This window comes from Topomyia yanbarensis, chromosome 3 (assembly GCF_030247195.1).
Source record: "Topomyia yanbarensis strain Yona2022 chromosome 3, ASM3024719v1, whole genome shotgun sequence".
Classification (NCBI taxonomy): Eukaryota; Metazoa; Arthropoda; class Insecta; order Diptera; family Culicidae; genus Topomyia; species Topomyia yanbarensis.
This window is the reverse complement of record NC_080672.1, coordinates 254935212-254959145: the sequence shown is the minus strand read 5'-3', so window position 1 is coordinate 254959145 and position 23934 is coordinate 254935212. Positions and strand designations below refer to the sequence as shown.

At 36.2% G+C, this 23934-nt stretch overlaps 2 protein-coding genes across 19 annotated transcripts in view; one reads left to right on the top strand and one right to left on the bottom strand.

The window, feature by feature from the left end:
• The window catches only part of LOC131690313 (G protein alpha o subunit), a 194925-nt gene that overhangs the window by 37521 nt on the left and 133470 nt on the right, over positions 1–23934 (bottom strand). The window lies entirely within an intron of this gene.
• The window catches only part of LOC131690311 (probable cytochrome P450 49a1), a 49613-nt gene that overhangs the window by 3836 nt on the left and 21843 nt on the right, over positions 1–23934 (top strand). For 2 of the 4 annotated variants that reach the window (XM_058975981.1, XM_058975982.1), the window contains exon 2: positions 12569–12810. In XM_058975981.1, coding sequence (XP_058831964.1) covers positions 12569–12810 — 242 coding nt within the window. Of the gene's footprint in view, positions 1–12393; positions 12493–12568; positions 12811–23934 lie in introns of those variants that run through there. The other 2 variants (XM_058975983.1, XM_058975984.1) reach the window with 2 other exon arrangements.

The following is a 23934-nucleotide window of genomic DNA, read 5'->3' as shown; positions in this document are numbered from 1 at the left end:
ATTATTGTAGGGCGTATTCATTGGTTTTATACACTAACTTATTAACTTTTTGCGTTTTAAAGATATGAAAAGGTATACATAAAATATATAACTTTTTCAAATGGCATTATCTTCGATTAGGGCACTTAACATTAAATACGTTGCTGCCATCTGAAATAACATGATTTGTAACATAGATCACCAAAAAATGGCAAACACGATGTTTTTATAACTTGCAATATTTACTCAAAAAACAGTTTATTCTTAGTAAAAAGTATATATAATTTCTAACGAAAGAAGCTAGAGGTTCAGTATATTGAGACTAGCTTAAAAACATCTGAAAGTATTCAAATTAAAATTTGAATTTCTTCAATAAATAAATAAATAAATAAAATAAACATACTACCATGGGTCAATTCAATATAACATTTGCAGTCTTCATTTTTTTCTTCCATATCCTTGAGAAGTTTCTTAGAGTTCTCCCGATACCGATGTTCGTTTCCGTGAGCCACTTAGCATACTCAATACAGTCCCCGGCGGTGAATCTAGCCTACTCAAAGGACCAGCCAGTAGGTGCTGAGATCCATCCATCGATTCCAGGTGAAGCGTAGCTTCCGGTTCACTGGCGCCCCAACGACCCACTGCTTGTTATTCGACGTGGTCTACACAGTCTAATCCCCAGTGGATTTAGCCTATTCACGAGCTACCCAGTAGGGCATCGAGGTCGGTTCGGGATTACGGTGAAGCCTGACGTCCGGTTCGCAAGCGCTCCGATGACCCGAACCCGGTGCTACGGCGCGTACTACTCAGCTGGCCCCCGGCGGTGGACCTAGTCTACACCAACGGCGAGTTCTCCGGCGGTAGAATTACTTTCGAAACCGGATTTATGGTTTCACGGCGACTTTCTAGCCATTGGCGCTACTTTGCTGGTCCCTTCGCCACTTTTTCTGCAGCTCGGAGAGTATATTATTAACCTTTTTATTGACAGCGTCCCAGATATGCTCGTGTTGGTACATCTCTTCGACGATACCAGGCTTCTTCGAACTTACACGTTCGCACACTCCGTGGAAAGGGGTGAAGAAGCATATCCGAACCGATGCAAGTACTTCCGGAAGCATCTGTGCACGGACAAAAACCGCGTCAAATGGAAGTTCACGTCTCCATGCTTCCTATGCATCCAAGCCGACACATTTGGGATGAGTCGGTGATTCAACCTTCCTTCGTCCGCGTGGTCCCACTCCTGCTGCCATCATCCCAGCGATAACGCATACTGCCTTCGACGATATTGTTCTGGACCCACTCGCGGCTCGTACGACCGTTAGCCCGAATGTCCTGTTCAGCTTTTCAAGGTTCCGCTTGGTTTTCAGTGCAGCGCCCCAGGCAGGAAGCCCACATCAAAATATCGATGATAAAACAGTAGATAGCAGACGTCTCGTGCTGTTTCTCGGACTGCCGACGTTTGGCATAATTATCGCTATTGCGTTTATTACCTTCGCTGATTTTCCGCAGGCGTAGTCGACGTGATTGTTGAAGCATAACCGGTTGTCGATTATCACTCCCAATTGCTTCAGTGCACGCTCCGACGTCGATCTGCCTCCGCTGAACCGCTTTGCAGTTGCTGACCAACAAAACTGCCGTCTTGTGGTGAGATATTTACAGCTTGACCCCGTTCACCCAGCTCTCGATCGCGTCTATTGTCTCCGTCTCCGACACCTCCACTTCTTCAAGTGTCTCGCCTATCACCGATAGTGACACGTCGTCCGCGAAACCCACGACTTTCATTTTCCTGTTTAGCCGCAGTGCTAAGAACCCATCGTACATCCCGTTCCAAAGAGTTATACTGAGAATGGAGCTCCTCGCGCCCTCTGGGACTCGCATTGACTTCTGCCCCTCGCTCGTCTCGTGCCACGGCTCACAGAAAGGAGGCTTGCTATTCCGCGAATTGACAGTTTTCGGTGACGTCAGAGAAATCGTTGAGATAAACAAACGGATTTCTCGAAAGTTGTTAATTTACAATATTCGAGCTCTTACGGTGGAAAAAATAGTGTGCAATGGATTTTTGACGTAAATTACGCCATAATTACACTAGACACAGTGGATAATCAGTGCATCTATGTGATTATTAGGTTAAATCGGGAATTTGGATGCATGCCATAGAAAACATATCCCACCGTAATTTTCTGATCATAGCAAAGGTTTTGGACATCCGCATAGCTTCCTTGTGATTTACCAGGTGCCGATCATTCGTTAGCAGCAAACCATATATGAATTTCATGTAATTGTTTTCGCCGACGATTTCTATGACGCGCTCTCGTCAAATGTTTACACTCTAACGAGCTAGCCTAGTATATGTAAGCCGTGGTCTCGTGCAACAGCACTCTGCCCTGGAAGTAAATCTTCAGAATATTACCCCCTCAGTTCAATAGTGCCCAGTAGGTTTGGGACAAAAAATAGATTCCAGCTCTGAGCAACTTTTTAGGGACAATTTGGGTCCTAGAACAACTGTGCATATCCTTAGCTCGATCCCTGAAACTATATTTTTACGCCCACTGTTTAAAATTTACATGGGATTTTGCATGGAAAAATTAACTTTCAACAAATAATTCCTCCAGGAGTCGCCCATTGCATCCTAAAAATAAATCGTTAGGTGGCTTTTATAGGAAATTTAACCAAGAAAGAAAGTCCCGAAAACCACGAAACGATCTGACGCTTGAAAAAAAAGTTACTAAGCAGAAACCAATTGATGTTCTGACGATTGATAAAATATTCATTTTTCTAGCAATACTGCTGTTGGTTGTCCAATTATATACAATTTTGTTTAAATCTTCACTTAATGTGTCTAAATTATTTATCTATACTGTTCGGTCACTTCGCAAGAGTTTTGAGGGATATATTGAGGCTTCTTTTGTACATAATAAGAGAAAGTTGAAAATTTTGTATACAATTCGACTGTCAGCAGCAGTGATGCTACGAAAAATGAAATTTTCATCAATCTTAAGGGCATCCATCGGTTTTTTCCTAATAACTTTTTCCACAAGCATCAGATCGTTTTGTGGTCTTCTAGACTTTGATTCCTTGACAAATTTTCTATAAAAATCAGATATCTATCTATTTTTAGGAGGTAACGGACGACTCTTTGAATAATTATTTTGCAAAAAACGATTTACCCATGCGAAATCCCATGTAAAATTTGAACTGTGGGCGCAAAAATATAGTTTCACCGATCGAGCTAAAAATTTGCAGAGTTGTTCTGGGAGCTAAATGGAAAAAAAGTTACTGGGAGCAAAATTTTATTTTTCATATAACAATGTCCCACTCTAGTGCCCAGGTGCCCCGGGGTGCCATCTTAAGACGGCTCTGATAATCTATTTGATTCGTACCTCTATCTTAAGAAAATTTTGTATTAAATAAACGGGGTATAATTAGAGAAATTTCCGAACAATAAAAGAGATCTGCCAAACTCTATGCAGTTGCATCCCTGAGACCATGGGATGCTGTTCAATGCAAACAAAATGAATAAAATAATTCAAGATCATTCACGATCCCATTTCGTCAGAATCTTACCATAGTTTCAAAGCGGTTACACTTTCGAAGCCTCCGATTTGCGTCACTAAATGGTGGTTTTCAAAAATCCGGTTTCGCTCCGACTATGCATAGTAGATACCGAGTAAAGAACTTATGGTGAATATTTGCGAAAAAACCGATGGTTTTACGCAGATGGATTTTTCGTGTGTTCAAATTATGTGCACCCTTGACGTTTGCAAATGTGCGTGCATATAAAACACCCGATCAGAAACACACAGCAACATATTTTAAAACCGTACCTCGCGTTGATACTTATTATAATTTCCTGTCATTTTAACTTTGACATACATTTTGACAGTGGTTTGGATTAGAACCCAACTTTGTTTCGCCTCAAGCAAAAACCAAATTAGTTGATGCTATGAAGGCAAGACTTACGTCCATCAGATGTAGACTAAAGGCCACCTGTTAGCGTAGAGATCAAAAATCTTACACTGGTGTCGCCGGATAACAGCATCATAGCGATGCCATAGTAAATATACCGTACTGTTCCAAATACCGGAATTTACTTGTTTTTCAACCGGTTTTTATATCAGTATGTAGTAGAATGCCAAATGAATGATAGGATTTTTCAACAATGAACAAATCTACCTTATTCTGGACATTTAGAATTCATATTCGTGTCAACTATCGTAAAGGACACGGTATGCTCGTTCGCAATTTCAACAGATTAGTGATATTTTTGTGGATTGGCAGGCCTTGACTTTGCGTATGGTTCAAGATGGACGCTCTATAGCTTGCGTTCGAACCGGTCTCCTTAATTTCCATATTTATTCATAGCGCAAACGTTTAGTATCAGCATTTTTTCGATGGTGTCGTCAACTGAATGATTCGAGTTATGATGTTAAATGGTGGTGAGGTTAGTGGACTTTACATTACCTGCCTGCTGGCTGCAATTGTTGAGATCAGAATCACACAGCATCACTGAATAATCGGAATTCGTATATTGGGCCGATTGACTGATTACAAATGTGTCCGGGGGTGGTCGTACAGTATGGGGTGCAATTGGAGCATTAATGAAACATAAAATTCTTCTTTTATTAAATACATCAACAGAGTGTAACCCTATATATGTAACAAGATACATTTCCAACCCTTACAACTTCAAAATGATTTTTCATTGGTATTCTATGAAACATATTCTTATTTAACACTACCGGTCAAGTGACGACAGTTTCTCTCCACACTTGTTCTACTAATGCCGTTTTTGCTTGACCCGACACAGTGTCAGGTTCCTACCCCAGCCGGGGCAGGAGTTGGAACCTGATTCAGTTTCGCCTCGAGTAAAAACCACATACGAGTAGTCAATGCACCACGCACGGATTGCTACATGTTAGTATGAACGTGATGGGCCGATTAGAAACAAGTGTTAGGCCCGTTTTTCCAACATTTTGTCATATCCCTTGCCGTCGTCTACGAAAACTTTTGAAGTATAAACATGAAAAGGCTCACACGAACAATGAAGGTATTCAACTCATGCAAACGAATCGGTGACGTGACGGAGGCTGATGTATAATGTAAATCGTATTCAATCAAGTTTGATACATAATTGTGACCCCCGAATTCTTTTCATTTTGGCAAACGAGGGGAGACTTAGTTAAAAGCAGCTCAGATCTACAGTTGTGAAACATGTTTTGCAACGGAATGCTACCTAAATCCTAAAGTCGGTTTGTAAGGGCCAATTAAATCTGAGTAAAAGTATGACCAATATGGGTGCTTCAAATAGTCCTGGAGTACCAGTAGTTGTAATAGAAGAGTTAAACACATAATTAAGGGGAGCTTCTCAAAGAAAATTTAAAAAAAAATGATTTTTTTCTTTGCATTTTGCATTGTCTACTATATTGTGTTAAACGGGTTTTTGGATTCGCACATCAAAAAAAGTTATACAAGTCGAGGTGGAGGAAGGACTGTATATGGACTTGGCATCGCAGACTAATCGTGGGTTACCAAACAACCACAGAAAACGGTGGAAAACGAAATATTTTGGTCAAAATTGTTAAGGTCACATTTTAGTTCGCCATGTTGGAGCTGTCATTTAATTTTTTTTTATTTTGATACTCAAATTCGTGTTTATAAATCTCAAAACCTTTTTTATCTCTATTTTGATTGAAATATCACTTATTTTTTCAATGAAGGCCACCATATTGCTACGTCCATTTTGAATTTCGAAAAACTGGCTTCAGATTCGTAATCAGCAAAACCCATAATTCCATGTAGATATTACAAAATATTGACATTCTACCACGTATAATTAATCGAAACATTAAACGCGTTTATCTCAAAACATGATTTTTCAAAACTTCAATCTCATTTGAAAACGGTTCAATTTAAAAACGTCATCTTTTGACCTCTCGAAAGTGTGCTAGTGAAGCTTTAAAATGGAAAAGGGCTAAAATATCGATCTCAAAGCTTGAGATCCCACCGTTACATCAAATTTGAAGTTTTTTGCTCGTTTTTAGGTAATGCCTCCAAAAAACTTATTTTTTTTGGAGCCTTATTATTAGTTTTCGTGTTTTAGATCGATCCAAAGGCAGTAAGCTGTACGCAGTTTTGGAGTTCCACGCGCACCTAATCTTATGTCGTTTTCGAACTAACCCAGGTTAATTGCTTCAAACAAACGTTTTTAATGAAACTTAGTTGAGTTCTCACAAAACAGCGGTGATGTGAGCGAACCTGAAATATATTTCAGGTTAGAACCCAACCCAGTTTTCAGTTCAGTGGCGCATAATCTAGGTTCGAAACTGGCTTCAAACAAACGGTTTGACAGCAGTTAGATCCGAAACTGAGTTAGTTTCTGCCTCAAGCGAAAACAACATTAGACAGAATGTCACTACGGTTGCCATTTTATTTTTTTGCCTTGAAAAAAATTGTAAATGAAGGCGAAAAAATAAACTTTTTGAATCCTTAAGCTGTTTCTTTCTATGTTTTTTATTGGCCTGCAAAAGAAATCCAAATTTTGCTTACTTTTTGGTCAGATAAGATACCAACCGTTACCAAATATTTTTTGTTTGGTACGTCTATGCAGTACCGTATTTACACAAGTGCACACAGGGTCCGGACCAGGCGTTGCAGTACTTTAGGGATGAGGATAGGTGCATAAAATCATACTAGCAGCCTACGCTGCTGGCGCCATTAAAACTTCAAAAAAATGAGCGGTCCAATCTTTATTTGTTTCGAAAAATATTTTGATCGACATTCTTAGAGTAAAATACCCATGGCCGGAAGAACATTCTTGATTTCAGTTTTAGTTAAAGCGGATACATGCCAAACGCAAAGATAAATTATGAGTCACGGCGGCAGACACTCGATCAATCAAAGAATTCTTGTTCCTTATCCTGCAGTAAAAATGCGAGGCTCGAAAATGAACCATCCTGATTCTAAATTATCTGAGGGGAATTCGCCAAAATAATATTGATTGATTTCGAAGCCTCCTGTTAGCGGACTGGAACGTTTATGGAAAAACAAAATGTGGCTTTTCTGAAGCCTTGCTGTGTTCAGTTTCATCACATCAGAAACGTGGTACTGCTCACGATCAATATGTTTTTTTTTTTAATTTCGTTTCGTTTCGCTCATAGCGGTAGCTTAACGGAGCCGTGGATCTTTCATGTGTTTACAATATGTAAAAATAAAAATAGAAACAAATATTGGATCTCGTGCGCGCAACTTTTTATTGCGAGCGGAGACCTTCTTTCGCGGCTCGCCTACTGCGTCATGGAGATCATTCAATTCTCTTCTATCGTTAAAGGTGTCTTGGTGCTCACGATCAGATGTTCTTTCCTGTTTATTACCCTTACGGGCAGCGGCGGATCCAGGGGGTGGGTCTTGGGGGTCTGGACCCCTCCCGAAATTTTTCAACTTGTTGAGAAATTTTAAAATAGTTTCTTTTTTAATTCATTTCACACTCAAATTCGTTCCAAATCAAATTAGACCACAAAGAATGATTTTAATTAAATGAGGTTATTATATATTACGTATTGTACAATGAACATTTCAAAATCGAAATTTTGGACCCCCTCCGAAATTTTTTTCTGGATCCGCCTCTGCTTACGGGTGACCAGTGTAAATCCGTCGTTATTGTTACTATCTTCTTCGTCAATGTTGCTTACAGTGGTTTTTGGGGATACGATTAATATGTTATGAATGAAAGAGTTGTTTAAAGACAACTTCGTGTATTGCACTATACAGAAACTGTAACCAAAAATTTATTCGTTATCCAAATTAAAGTTACAGTTTATAATATGTTATATTTAAAAGCAGTTTTGATTGGCACTCATAAACTTTTACTCAGTAGTATTTGTAACTTCTCTCTCAGCTTTCTTCTACTTTCACGACATTTTTATTTTATTTTTAGCAACATCGGACGTTTTTAGCAGCCGCTTTGTAGTATTTTTCGATTTACTGAAGTTTCGGGTAGTTTGGTGTACTACAGTCTTCGGGCGGTAAATATCAGGTACTCTCGAAACCGTGGCCTTCATTGCCCCGAGTCGTTTATTAGTTTGAGATAGGATAATTTCGAATTCATGCGATGTGCGAGCTGAATTTTTCTATATTTGTTTCGCTAAATTTTCTGGTTATGTTATTTATAATCTCTCCATACTTACCAAACTATGCGAAAAAATTATCAATTTCACAGAATAAAAAATACACGTTAAACTGTATCTCAACAAAATTTAGTTCTGCTTCGTTTGGAGAACGGCTTGGGGTGCAACTTTTTCGTGGATTAAGGTTGTGATACCTAAAAAATCAGATGATAGTAGGTACCAGCAAAAATCAAAATAGACAATTATTCATTGTCCCTATAATCAAGCAAAGTACATATAGTTGCATGTCCCATGAGAAACAAATGGAACACGGTGTCTCTGGTAGAAAATATTTAAACAAAAAAAAATCAGTAGCGCTAAACTTCCCACTAATCGAAAGCTTAGATGCTCCTCTTTTATCTGAGCATAACTTTGAAATGTTCTATCATTTCAACATTTATTTTTTTAAAAAACATTTGGACGATAATTTTTTTAGGTATTTTTTTAATTTGTAGCTCAAAACAGATATCTCCTATTCTAGGAGGTTTAATTAGTGAGCACACACTGTCAGAGGAACGGATTTGTAAAGTTAATGAAAACCTTCGAAGACACCATTTAGCCAGTTTCGCGCTGATAATTAGATTTTTTGAAATTTGCAGCACAAACCTTTAATTTATTTTTCTTCGAAATATATTTTTACTCGGGGTTCCTATGTAACAGATGTTACATTCAAAATTCTATCATTGTTCTATGGATTTTTCGTACAATTTTATCTCAATTAGATTTGCTTTCGTTTTTAGTTTCGTTGAATGTTACGAGTTTAATCACGATCAAAACAATCTCCCTTTAGAAACACATCAAATCAGTGGTCCACATATTAGTAAAAAATAATATTTTCCGCAAAATCATTTCATGTCAACGAGAAAATGTTTGGAAGCAGCAGGGTGCTATCTGTTTTTAGGAATTGTATATTTGTTCAAAGTAGCAATTCTATTATAGGAAATATGGGAAAGTTGAAATTTTAAAGTTCACTTTATTAAGTACTTCGATATAATTGATCGACGAAACAAAGGATCTAAATACATCAAAGAATGGTCAAATGGTCTGAGAAATCCGAAAATGATAAAATTTTGAATAAGAAAATGGTCGAAAAAGAATCCCAAGCAAAAAACTCTAATAATATAAAATATGAACAAAATAGTATTGTTTCGTGGATTTGAAGAATTTCTAAAAAATATGATAACGGGTTTATGACCCTAAGTTATCCCAAAAACTATTCTGTCTTTTCACAACTCGATAGATGCGAAAAATTGTAACATTTTTATGTAGTAGTATTTTGAAGGCAAAATATAATAATATTTTAGTGTATTGATCGCAAATCCAAAGAGAAAGTATTCAAAATTTCAACCAATTTCGGAAGGTTAATTCACAAAGATAGATTTATCTCACTTACCATTGAAGTAGGAAGCATATATTTGGAAGTAGGAAGCAGATACTAGGCCAATGTTCTTATAACATATGTACTAACAAAAACTGTAATCATTCAAGTCGACATACATAAAAATGACTTCTCGATCAAAGGGATGCTCGTTTGTGAAAAAAGTTCTCTAAATTTAAATATCAAACAAAAGGTACGTAAACATAACTATGTAGTTGAATTCAACGAACAACAATACAAACAAATACAACATAAACTGAAAATTTATTTTGTGATATCAATTATTCATAAAGGTTAAAAAATGTTAGTTTTTCAGATCGGCGTACAAATGAGTAAATGTATCCATATTATATAAACATAGGTATTTATTTTGCTAAAATAAAAAAGTGCTGGACCGTTAGGAAGAACAATTAAAAACTTGCCTCTTTTAAAAGAAAAGCAAGTTTCCGGATAGTGAGTACATCAGTGATATTGATTTGTTTGTGGTAATAAAGGGCGAACACGAAATTATTGCGACACCGAAAATGTCATGCCAATTTTCTTATAATGTTTAAAATCAAACCAAAATTTTAGGGTAGTTTTATACATATATTTACTTCAAAAATCAAAAGAAAAGCTAATCGATGGAGCCTTGAGTGTAAAATTGAACGCATTTTCGCTTGATCAAAGTCTTTACAGTGTCATCCGGTACCAGTTTCTCAGTTTTTTCCATTTTCTTCACATGTCCTTCTCGTCTTTGACTGTCTTCTTGCTCTTCGAAGTTCCCGCTTCATCATTGCCCAGTACTGCTCCACCAGGCGCAGCTCCGGACAGTTTGGCGGATTCATGTCCTTTGGAACAAAATGGACAGAATTGGCCTCATACCACTCCAGGAGCGGAGCTTCGTCGTGCTGCTGCAAGAACGATAAAAGGCGCTTCTCGAGGCACTCAGATTTGTAGATCTCGCCATTTACTGTGCCGTTTGTCACGAAAGGCTCACTCCTCAGTCCGCAAGAGCAGGTGGCCTGCCAAATGAGATATTTGGAGGCAAACTTCGACATTTTCTTCTTCTTAAATTTGTCGTCCACATAGAACTTGCTCTTACCAGTGAAAAACTCCAACCCCGGAATTTGCTTGAAATCGGCTTTTATATACGTTTCGTCGTTCATCACACAGCAGCCATATTTTGTCAGCATCTTCTCGTAGAGCTTCCGTGCCCGAGTTTTAGCCGTCGATTGTTGCCGATCATCGCGGTTTGGGAAGTTCTGTACCTTGTATGTATGTAGTCCAGCTCTCTTCTTTGCATGCTGGACGTAGCTCTGCGACATGCCGATCTTTTTAGCCAAATCACGGCTTGAGACGTTGGGATTTGCTTTAATCATCCGCTTCACCTTTCCCTCCGTCTTTTTGTTCTCCGGTCCCGGTTTTCTTCCAGCTCCTTTGCCGTGGTCCAACGTCAACCGCTCCTGGAACCGCTTCAACACTCTGGAGACGGTTGAATGGTGAATGTTCAACATTTTTCCCAACTGCCGGTGCGACAGGTCAGGAAATTTCAGGTGTTTGGAAAGAATTTGTTCTCTCGACTCGCGTTGGTTCATCTCCATCACGACTTCGAGTTTGACAGCATGTAAACAATACATATCAATGAGAAAGTGTGCAAAATTTGGTTGATTTTTACCCAATGGTAAAAATGTTATGCCCTGTTGAATGTGTCGCAATAATTTCGTGTTCGCCCTTTATTGTTCTACCAGAGACAAAACATATACCGGGTGAAAATATTATTCAAATTTAAAATGTGAATTAACGCGAAATTGGCTAAGTGTCGGTCATTGGTGTCTTCAGAGGTATTTATTAACGTAACAAGTCCCTCCTTCTAATACTGAATGTCTAAAGATTGATCCCTCTAAAAGTGAGATATCTTCTGAGAGCTATTCATTGAAACGCCTTCAAAAATAATCATCAAAGCGTTAAAAAAAATATTGTTCTAGACCCCCCGATAGAACATTTCAAATTTAGTCTCAGATGAAAAAGGAATATCTAAGCTTTCGATTAGAGAGTACTTCAGCGATACTGATTTTTTTTGTATAAATATTGTTCTACCAGAGACACCGTGGGAAACTATAACTATGGGAATCAAAATAAGCAATTGTATTTATACACGTGTTTCCATATTGGACTAAGCGGTTTTGAATACATAAATTGGTTAAAAAAAAGTTCGATATTTTTAATCAAATGGTGGTTGATATATTTCGTTGATATATTTCAACATAAAGTCACCTATTAATCTTTTCTTCGATTTTTTAATGAATCGGTTTCCCTCAGTATTCGGTTATTGGTACAACGATCCAATCCGACTTTTATTTGTTTCGGACTGTTTAGTAGAATGCTTTTAGTACATAATCTCAAATATCACCTGCTAATCCAACCCAGATAGGATCATTACAAATTATAACACACATTTTTGAAGCAAATCTGATTTTATTTATTTATGTAATGTCGATAAAAGTAGGTCGTTTGCTTTCAATAGGAAGCTAATCAAAGCAATCGAATCAAAAAATGCATCGAAAATCGAAATAGTAAAAGTAAACAATTTAACGATATCTTTTCAATACTCATACATAGACTCAATATTCAAGTTTTTGACATGACACCATCTCATCGAGTTCTACATAAACCGGCAAATACCGAAGAATTCTATTTTAATTATTCGATTTTATAATTTCAAACATCCAAACAGTGAAAAGTATAATATAGAAACAACATAACAATTTTCACAAGGTTAACTGTAGGGTGAGAATTAAAGGTAAGATTTGCCTACCAGGTGGAGGCTTGAAACCTGTTTTTTTTGGTTTTGAATAAATTAAGCAAAATTGCCTCAGAATTCGCGAGACAAAGGTGGTTGCTCTGACGATACCGGATTTCGTTTTCTATCTGTCGTGCGGTAACAGTCAGCTCGACGGGTTTAGCAGTTTGACATCTCCCCAGCTTTAGTGTGTACTGATTAATAATTTCCCTTTCAATTGGTAAGCGCTTTCTAACATGTTCTTCCTTTTCTTTTAATCTTCAATAGACAACATCAAGACACAAGGACAATGGTAGGGCAAAGAATAGCAAACTCTTTACTAAAGAGATCAGCATTTTCAACAGCAATTAGTGTGCTACCGAACGAAGTGGCCTCGGCCGGAACAGCACAAGCAGGGGCGGATCTACGGACAGTAGACCTCGATGGCAGTGTCAAACCGTACTCGGAAGTACCGGGGCCCAAAGAGTTGCCCCTGATAGGCAACAGTTGGCGATTTGCGCCACTTATTGGTAAGTTTATAGTTTTTAAGGCTGTACTTTAGTGAAGAAAATAGCGCGGAGACACGTGTCCGAGGTAGAAAGTAGCGTGGCGGAAAATAGTTTTGTGAATATTATTAGGAACGTGCTGGATAAACCTATTTTGCAGCTAATTTGTGTAAGCTGAGAAGATCTTGAAGAACCCTTGAGTATTAATTCAGGAAAAGAATATAGCAAATTTATACTAATAACTAAAGCCATAGTGACTCCAACTGCATGTGCAAAAAAGTGGTACTGCTTTTGTATTACATTATGTGGAGAACTTGATCTTCTGTTACGAAAGGTTTAGTTATCCGATTCATAGCATACAGTGAAATGGTCGGTCCAGTATTCTACTGACAGTATGAATCATTTCTGGGCGTCGAAGCAGCGCCCTACCTCCACCCTCATCAGACCAGAACGACCACATTAGCCTTAAAATCAATTGACTACTGATCACGTGCGAATAGTGTAATGATAATTTATTGCATGCTATCCGAAGGAGCATATAATGCGCGAACTCACCGTGACAAAGTGTAAAGAGATAAGTTGTTATGCAATTGAATTTTGTCCGACCGACGACGCCAGACAGCGATGATGAGGTCATAAGAAAAGGAGTCGCGCCCTTTAAATTGTTCCACGGCCTACTTATGCGCGCGTGTAATTACCCTCACGCGTTAATTCGTGGGGTCACATGAATATCGCGTCTGTCTGATTCATCTCGACAAGCGGAGTATGCAAAAGATGTTGTTTTACACCGCTTGCGGTCTGACATAAAAATAATATGTAGTGTCTTTGCAAGGCAGTAAATATTACCTCATAAACACGTTATAAAATGAATGATTCGACGATAATGTGTGACTGACGGACCAGATTGCTACCGAAAATCAATCATAATAATGATAGTATATTGAGTTGGGTAAAATGACATGACAAAAAGACTATACTAGGCACAGAAATTGTCCGTACAGCGAATGGCTTATGAAACAGATGCTAGCAAAACGCATGAATTTATAAATTTTAAGTTCACCTTTGTTTGTTCTGTTTGCCTCCGTGTACAAATCAAATAATGCAGAAATGTTGAATTAGTTTCAATTTTATATTAGTTTCAAACTTAAAATCATTTCATCAATTACGCATAACGTATTGTACAATGTTCATTCCAAAATCAAAATTTCGGACCCTTCCCGAAATTTTTTTCTGGATCCGCTCCTGCGGGTTTACCTTAAACTTCTACTTCAAATTATTCAAATGATACATCGTTGGATCACTGAAGATACGTTACCAACTCCAGGAACTCCGAGTGTTCCACAAACTATTACATTGGACCCAACATGATTAACAGTCAACCATAAATTTTGCAATTCTAAATCAGTGATAAGTTCTCTCCACAAATAGTCTTGTTAGTAAAAATTACATTTACGTAGAATTGAATAGAATTGTTCAAGACCCACACCGCACTTTTGAACAGATTCCAGACGTTTTTTTTTAATTTTAATTTTGAATTGGAGATATCTAAAGAGCTACCCGGCCGATTGAAGTAATTTTGAGTTATTTGGAAAGCAAAATGAATATGTTAAACTTTAGATGTGAGCATTTTGTGCAGAAATGATTTACTTTTGTTCTGCATCAAGAAAAAAAACTATTGAGAAATTCAATGTCATATCGGTAATTTATCTTTATACGTCTTCCAATTTTTGAAATGGTCTCCCATGTGTCACTTTTCATAAATATTACCCAAAATTTAGTGTAGTTTCAAGATATACAGGCTTCATCTTGCACATTTTTGCGCCCAAGTTATCATATCAATGGTTCTGAAAATACCCATACATATAGAGACATCCTGTAGCTCATAAATCTCCTTAAAAATTGGTTACCTAATGAACAAACATATTACTGAAAAAGTGATTTTTACAAGTTCCTGCTATCCGATGTGATTGGCAACTATGATTAACGTTTATATTAACCCTTTAAAGAACAACGCCTTTAAATGGGTTTACATAAAACTAGTCGAAAAAAAAGTGGAATTTTAAAACTGATAGCAGAAATGGATTCAGCGACACAAAATTAGTTAAAACCGGAATTTTTATTAACATAGACCATTTTTTATAATTTTGTCACAACTTTGTATGAACAGGTATCACTTTGCCACGTCCTAGTACTTCTCGAGTATGTAATGAATCGCGGTCGATTAATAATATTAGAGTTAAAGGGACAATGCTATTGGAATTTCAAAATTAATCTTCTTCCCGTTTTTCGATTTCACAATAATTTTGTTTAAATCAAGTAGAATTTTTGTGTGAGAACTCGTCATTTCAGCAAATGGTCAAGGCTTTTGTCTGTCACGTTGTAAATTTACGCAAATTTCATAAAAAAGTCTGCAAAAACGATAAAATAAGATTCAATCACAGCCGTAATTACGTCTGTCACGTTACGCAATTTTCGAGGTGAGTTTTAAAGTTGCCCGACGAAATTGAAAAAGTTTGTTCGGTGGCCCCCAACGTAACCACAGTTGTATGTTGAAGCTTCGAAAACTAAGAAGAGTTTGGAATATCATTTTCCTGAAGATTTTTTTTTCCATTTTGTGGAGAATCATGTTATGTCTGTCATGTTACAACTAAAACCCAAAGTTACAGTCACAGACAAACAGACGTAACACGAGATGAATTTTCATCACCCATAGAAAAAAGGTTGATTTATATATGAAAAATGCGCCATCCCCCGAGCGCGGCGCTAATGAAGCAATTTTGACATATAGCCAAATGCATCAGTTCGTTCTCGCACCCGAAAACGTGACCGCCATTTTCATCCCATGCAAACTAAAGACGCTGAATCCCTCTGGATAAAGACTCGCCATCTTTAATGTTTGTTAACCATTTATCTGTCAGTGTTATACCAATCGAGCAGTCAAAAGCCTTACAATCCGAAGAAAATCGTTTCGAATCCTTCTCAAACGAAGGCCATTGACAGGTCTCGTGTTCGATTGGAATGACACTGACAGAAAAATGGTAAACAAACGATAGAGATGGCGAGTTTTTATCCAGGGATTTACCGTCGTTAATGAAAACCAAAACAAAATGAGCTGAAAACGTAAAATCTCGACAAACATGATTGGAGCGTATAAGTCAACTGTCAAAACTCACGTTGAGTGGAAATTCCTGACAAAGCGATGGTAAAGAATAGTAAATAGAGACAAAAATCTATGATACGAGTAACAAACTACAAGAATTCATTTCCTTACACAAAAAAAACAATTTTAGCGTTGCTTAATTACCCGTAACAATAAATAATTGTGATGGTTTGTAAAAATGTAGTTGTAGTTCTGCATTCTTTAAAGTTGTCAATTGCAATCATTTTCCTAAAATTGAAGTACGTGACATAAGCGATTTATCTATTTCGGCTTTCAAATGACAATTACAAAAATGCTCCCACCTTTCATTTATCATCTTGTATTTGACAAGCAGTGTGGGCATTATTGCCAGGAATTCGGTTGAAAAGGATTTATTTGCGATCGTTGCCAGAACCGCATTCCGTGCAAGGTGTTAGATGTCGCTAGTATAGTTACGTCTGTTTGTATGTGTTACAGTTGTGCATTTTTATTGAAGGAAGAATATGAAGTACAGTCTCACACAAAGCATTCTTGATCTGGGAACTGAGTATTTACAGAAAATTTCATGACAATTGTAACAAAATAATACATACAATCATATCGAAAGAAAATCTAAAATAACTTGAAAACAGCTGCGTTTTCAGGGACAATTTTTTAAGCGCATTTTGAATTAAAATACCATTTTGAAGAACATTATATGAGTAAAATTTTAAATTATTTGAGATTTTAAAATATGTTTAAAAATTTTTGCTAGAAAATCTTTTATGGTTTTATCTCCCACAGTCGTCCTTTTAAATACAAATTAAGAATAATACTGATGTACGAGAATAATTTTGCTGTCTATAAATTGAGGCAGACAACTTCATTTTATATTCCTCTTAAGGGGAGTGTTAGGGTTTCAGTAAGAAAAAAAATCACTTTCTTGCGATATTTTTTAGAACTTTGGGTGAAGCGAATTAACCAAAACTTTTGTGTATTATAGTGTATCATTTCAATAACATTCTGTAATTTTTTCGTGCAAAAATATCGACAAGCTTTTTGTACAACGTCTCTAGAAAAAAAAAACACGATTTGCGGTGTTACCTGCCATTCAAAAACTGCTTAACCGATTACTTTCAAATTTTGCATACACATTCTACGTACAAAATACCTAGTTTTTGACATATTTTTTCAATTAAGGGTTTTTTTACTCATTTGAAGCTATTTTTCAACAAAAAATCCGCCATTTTATGAGTAAAAAACCCCCTTAATCGAAAAATTATCTCAAAAACTCAACGTAGTGGTTAGGTATTTTTAATGTAGAATGTGTATGCAAAATTTGCAAGAAATCGGTTAAGTAGATTTTGAATGGTAGTTCGTCGTTGTTGTGCTATCTTATGACAAACGCCATTTTGGGGTAAACTGAGTTAGATATGCCACATTATTTGTCTAAAAAATCTCCACAAAGTGACGTTTTCAGAATTTTGACATTCTGCTTGGTTATATAGCGAAAAACGCGCTGAGAAATTTTTAATTTTTTGCTTCAAATGATTGTGTCGTAGGATTGGGTCAAGTAATCTGCATGTAAAAGATGTTTTTACGTGTAAAACTATCTGAGGAACACAATGGCATCATCATTTTCAAAACAAAAATACACGTATTGAGAGAAAAATGCAGTTTAAGTTGTAAACTGCAAATATAGCATATTTGGCAACACTGTAACCAAGCACAACTATTTTTTCTAGATTCCCTGACTCATTTCCTTCAAAATGCATCTCACCGATTGTTTTTAGACCAAATGAAGCCAAAGATATGAATAAAAGTTAATAATTGTTGATTTTTTTCTATGGAAAATTTTCCATGCACGATTATGACACGCCATACAAATTTTTTCATCTATACACACCTATGACACGTGTGAGTCCGACTTTTGTTTACATTTATAGTAAAAACTCGCAACATAGTCGACCGATCTTCGTAATATTTGAGAGATTAATACAAAATAGATAGAAGCATCAATTGTCTTCTTTGAATTGTTTATACCATTTATAAGTTTCAAGATATTCAGTCTCAAACTTTAAAAATCGTTTTTCTCGAAATGTGCTAAATGGCGCTTGTCATAAGATAGCACAACAGCGACGAGTTAACACCGCAAATCGTGTTTTTACAGAGATGTTCTACAAAAAGTTTCGTCGCTTGTCGATATTTTTGTACGAAAAAATTACATAATGTTATGGAAATGATATATTATAATACCGTAAACCGGGGTGACTTTGATCAGCGGGGTGACTTTGATCAGCGGGGTGACTTTGATCACTCGAAACTTTTTTTCTAGATCGCTTATTAAACCAGAATAATCTACCGAATCATTTTAATTTGAACTGATTTTTACTCTAAACTAATAAAATATTGATTTGGTATACTTTTTGAGTATATTGTTCGGTTTTTGGGTACAAAATCTACAAAAAACCGAAATTTGACTTTACCTTATTTTTATGAAGCTTCGAAAAGTGTCTATTTTTTATAAAGCAAATAAATCTCAGATTTGAGCAAAATTAATAAATTACAAGCGAGTTTTTATTTTCCTTTAGATTGGGATGTACCAACTTTAGTATTGAGAGTTTGCTTATTTTGAATAAATTCTTTTGTGAAACTAGTTGGCAATTATTTCAAATTATTTTTAGCTAAAATTCGCAACATTTTTTATTGTTCAATATTCCAACGTGTTAGAATGGATGAAACTTTTTGTACATCGATAAAGGACTGAAATAAAACAATTTTTGCAGTTTTAAAAGTTTTCACAATCTTGTATTCTAGTTGGACACGAATTATTGGAATTTTGGTTACTCGAATTTTACAGTACATTGAAGTACTTTGTATAATACCAATTAACATCTATTTAACAATGAATATCTTTCCTGAATCAGTTTAAACAAGCATTTCAATGAAAAACATTGACAATGATAACTTAATGTGGGTGAACATGCAGGTTATCAATGTCACCCCGGAATACGAAAACGGACTTCAACTTGAAATCATTTTTGGAAAAATAGCTGGAAGCGGACAATTTTAGGTAAAACCATTCAATCTTGTTCTCCATACATCAGTACATGGTTTAAAAATATTAAACTTGAAGAAAATTTGTTGCGTCTAGAAATATGTAATGATTACTTCGAAAAGTGATCAATGTCACCCCGGTTTACGGTACACAAAAGTTTTGGTAAATTCGCTTCACCCAAATGTGAAATTTGATTTTTTCCTGCTGAAACCCTTACCCCCCTTAAGAAAAAATGTTAGTAAAATATAAATCTGTTCAATAATGAAAAGTAATTAGAATCGGTATTGAAACCGCTGAGATATTGACAATATTCCAACTTTTTCTCGAGTACTTCGATTCATACGTTTCACTATAATGTCGAGTTTACAACTCCGTTTTCCATTTTTAGCGCATCAATTAAAAAAACACCTTTTGTACATTATAAATATTTAAATAACCGGTAAGGTTTTTCTTTCAGACTGAGATACATATAAACGCCCTAAATAATCAATGGCCAAAAAAGGGTTAATACTTTTTTTGTAATTCGTATATTTGATTCGACTCATTGTGATTCCTTTTTCATTCTTGGTGGTGAGCAATGGTCAGGTTTACCCTCAACCGCTTGCTAATCATTCCGTCTGTTTTCGCCCTCGCTTGTGTTTGTGTTCAAGTCGCCGTCGCCAGAGCTTTGATTTTCTTTGTTATATGTTTGGTGCTTTTGGTGTATTCAAGTGACTTTGGTATAGCCGTCTTCTTCCTTGTTTATTTCTTCCCTGAGTATGGTAATTATTGGCTTGGGGATACCGTGAAATATTGTTTGTCCGGCATTGATTTTTTTGCCAGCACCAAAGACAGTATATCAGCAAATGTCGAAGATTGTTTGATGGGAGTCTGCCCAGGTATGATCATAGAGCTCTTTGTATGTAGTTAACGCCTTGAGATAATCTGCTCTCTACTCTGATAAGTCAAGTATGATGATATAGATTCAGTCACATTCGCGCCTCCCAAACATCGTTAAGAATACCTCTCCAATGCTTCTCCAAGTGTTGTTGGAGACGGATTCCACCTTTCCATACTTCGACATGAATCTTTCAATATAATCTGTTCTAGTACGAGATGCCAAATTATGTAGGCGAATTTCTGTTAGATCAAGGTCCATATACACGGGAATCTTAGTTTTGACGTTTTAATATTCATATGCTGGACTTCGTCATTTGAGACTAACGGCGGGTATGTTACCAGTATCATCTAAAATAAAGCTCTTTAATGGTCTCTTGAGGCCACACTTTTCCGATGGACTTGAATTGATTTTGAACGCATCTACTGGTATTTTGAATAGTTTGCGTATTGTCTTGAATCACTGCGTACGATGGGTCTTAAATTTATCAAGGTACGCCAGAGTTACACATTTACAACAGCAGCTTTTAGGCTGCTCTTTTTATGAATTCTTTAAACTAAGAAGCTGTATTACCTATACCTTATTCAAAATTATCCACCTGGGTCCCAACTATCTGCTTGAAAAACTACGGCCATTTAGGAGCGCTAGAGTAAGACACTATGTTGTACCGCAGCATACTCCTCACGTTACTTAAGGTTAAGATGTATTTCCTCGACAAATTAATGAAAGTTTAAGGTTTTCACAATACTGTTTTAAAAAGTAGACTCAAAGTAGTAAAACAAATGAAGGTTAGACATTCAAGTTACAAGTCATTTGATTTGCATTACTTCATAATTAAAAATAAATATTATTCCATTTTGATCTTAATTTTCGAGCGATGTTATCAAATTTAAATTAGACTACCATTGAAAAATATACAGGCAAAAACAGATGAAAATATGAATTTTATTTACCTTTTCATCTCCTTAGATCTTTTAGTCATTTTCAGGTGGTGCAAGAAGCATCAAGTTTAATAAATGACAGGCAAGGATTTTTTTGTTATCGTGCTCGTCATATTGTTATAATATTAGAAGATATACATACAAAATATATACAAAAACACTTTGGCGCAAAAATTGTCGCCTGTGGTTGCCATTGTCTGAACCTTGAGAAACATATATTTTTATTGACTAAAGCATGAAACCGAATGAAACTAAAGCATAAGAAACATTAAATAAAATAATGTACCTAAATATATTTCGAGTAACATGATGGTGTACGGACAAGTTTTTGGCATAGATTTAGGTACAAATTTGTATTGAAAATCTTTTTAGAGTATGTGGCCCAAAAACACTGGAACAAAGTCGGTATAAGAAATTAAAATCACTCTATTTTGTGAATAAAACGATCATTTCTCGACTCGTAGTTATAAAAGGAAACCTTACTGTACGGACAATTTCTATGCCTAGTGTATACTGCCCATCGTGCAATGAAATATTTCAAGCAAACAATTATCTTATATAATATGTATTGTCTTTATCATAAGAAGAAAGGCTATGGAAGCACTCCGAAACTCGACTTTACAACCGCAGTTATGATCATATGAGACAAAATATTTTTTTACGGAGATGAGTGCATCGATTACTACAAATTTAGTCTTTAGTCTTTCTGTAAGTTACGGTAAATTTCAATTATGGAAATCCATATTATTATCGGTAATTATTTCATGCTTGGTCATTACTGCAAATCATCGCGCAGTTAAGCGGCCAAAGAAAGAGCGGTACATAAAAGTGCAATAACGATGTTATGGCTGTCGACTACTAGCAATGATTGATCACCAAGCTTCCGAGTGGAATTGTGAGTCTATTTGCTGGCTGAAGATCGTTGACGGTTGCTCGCATAATGTCGTTTTATAATGATGCGTAATTACGCGAAATGAACACCCATCCGTTTTTGTTCGGTGTTTACGGTGTACTGAGATTTGGCATGAGGAGCTGCATGCTCTTATGTGGGAGTAGAACGGGGATACAGTCAATGGTGGTGGTCAATTGTGTTTTTTGTGGAGCATTTGTTCGAATCACTTTCCTTTTATAATATAACTCGGTTAGTCCGAAAATAGATTGAAGAATGCGTAGAGGTGAGAAGAAAACTCATGAATAATAACGAGAATAACAGAAAATAGATGAAAAATGGCGTTTTCCGTTTGTTTCTAGCAGGCAGGATCGGTTTTTTGAGTATTTGATTTTCTTGTATTATCAATTATCTGAATGGCCACTAAATAGAAATGGAAACTTTCTAACGGACACCATGTTTTCAAACAAAAGCTCTGTACTTCAAAATATGCCACCTTTCCCTGTTCTACTCTAGATGAAGGATTTTGAAGTACATTTTTCATAAAACAATTGTCAAATTCTGTGAGTTGGTCGTAAAACTATCAGCACTTGATGATCTGGTATAAATTGTAAACATTCGCCGCAATTACACAATAGAATGAGATTGGGAGGTATTACCTGCGCTAGCCAAGTAGCATAAGTTCAAGCTATGACTTTTGTAAGTGGTGTTTATGCACAAAATGGACCGGCAGGGGTTAACCGGTTTGCCTCAATTTGTAAAAGGGAAATCAGAAATCGTGACAATGTTGCCGCTCAAAACTAATCTCGGTTGATGCAGATGAAATTGAAATAGACATACAACATCAGCAGCTGATCTAAAGTGGGTCAGCAGGTTGAGCAAATCAAAAACTGTAACCTTAATGCACTAGAAAACCATAAACAAAAAGGCACAAGGCCAAGATGGAAAGCATTTTTGTCAATTGTTATGTAACCTGACAGACAGTACGGTACAGAAGGGGTTCGATTGTGTGCCTATTACCACAACTAAATCCACTCGCATTGTACAATTTGATATTCGTCACTCGTCGTCTTAGCCGAAAAAAATGAACTTTTGCCTGTTGACAATTGCTATTTTTGTGCTTTTTGTCCTATTTGCCAGTGGTAATAGAAAATGGAAATTACTGAAATTGCCCATTGTTACTAAACAAGACTGCTAAATAAAACTGCTGTTCAAATGTAGTGCATCAACGACGACGACATTTATGAGTTGAGCTTTACCGCAAAATGATGAAACATTTGGTTGGGCTGGTTGCGAATTCAATTTCATAATAATGAAAAAGTTTGTAAACCTTGAAATCATTGATTTATTTGTAGTATAAGTGAAGGAAGGGAACGCTCTAAAGTCTGTAGATAGATAAATTAGTTAATTTGTACCGCTCCTAAATGATATGGGATATACACGGAAAAAAATCTGTTCATACATTTCGTTTACGAAAATCGTGCCTACGTTCCTGAAATTATGGATAATAAACCTGTTTTCAACTAGTTCGCGCCGAAAATATAAATGGCGTTACATTCCAATGTTTGGGGTACTGTGGTTGTTTCTTGAATATGTTTAGTTTTTGTTTTGATTCCTGTTCATAATTTCGAGATACACTGGTTTGTATAAAATATATCAACTAAAAGAACCAACATTTAAACGCTGTCCACGATTTCAGGAGTTTTGTGACTTTTTCGTAATTTCTCATTACGTTGCCGTGACATTTTTTCCATGAGATTACTATTGAATTTTATGGCAGAGAAGCGTGATTGATATTCATGAATTCAGGACCTTAGTCACGATTTTTGTAATTTATACGTTATCGCGATAATTTATTCACAAGTTTCGTATCGGATTTTTGTGGCAGAGTAGTGTTATTTATATTTATTATTTCAGGATACTAGTCTTCCAACTTCCGTAATTTCTAATATTGTTATCGTGATATTTCAGTCACAAGTAAAATGATTTGTGTTCACGATTTCAGAATCTTAGTCACGATTTTTGATATTTTATTCACGAAATGATTTTTGTTCATGACACCAGGATCTTAGTCACGATTTTCATAATTTATATGAACGCTATCGTGATCATTTATTTTTGAGCTCACTTTCGTATTTGACACGTGGAATAATGTGACTCAAGTATGAATCGGATCATAAAAGTGTGACTATTCCATATATTATTAGTAGGTTATCAGGATAGACTGTTGTACAATTGCCAACCGTTTTGGCGGATCCGAACGAT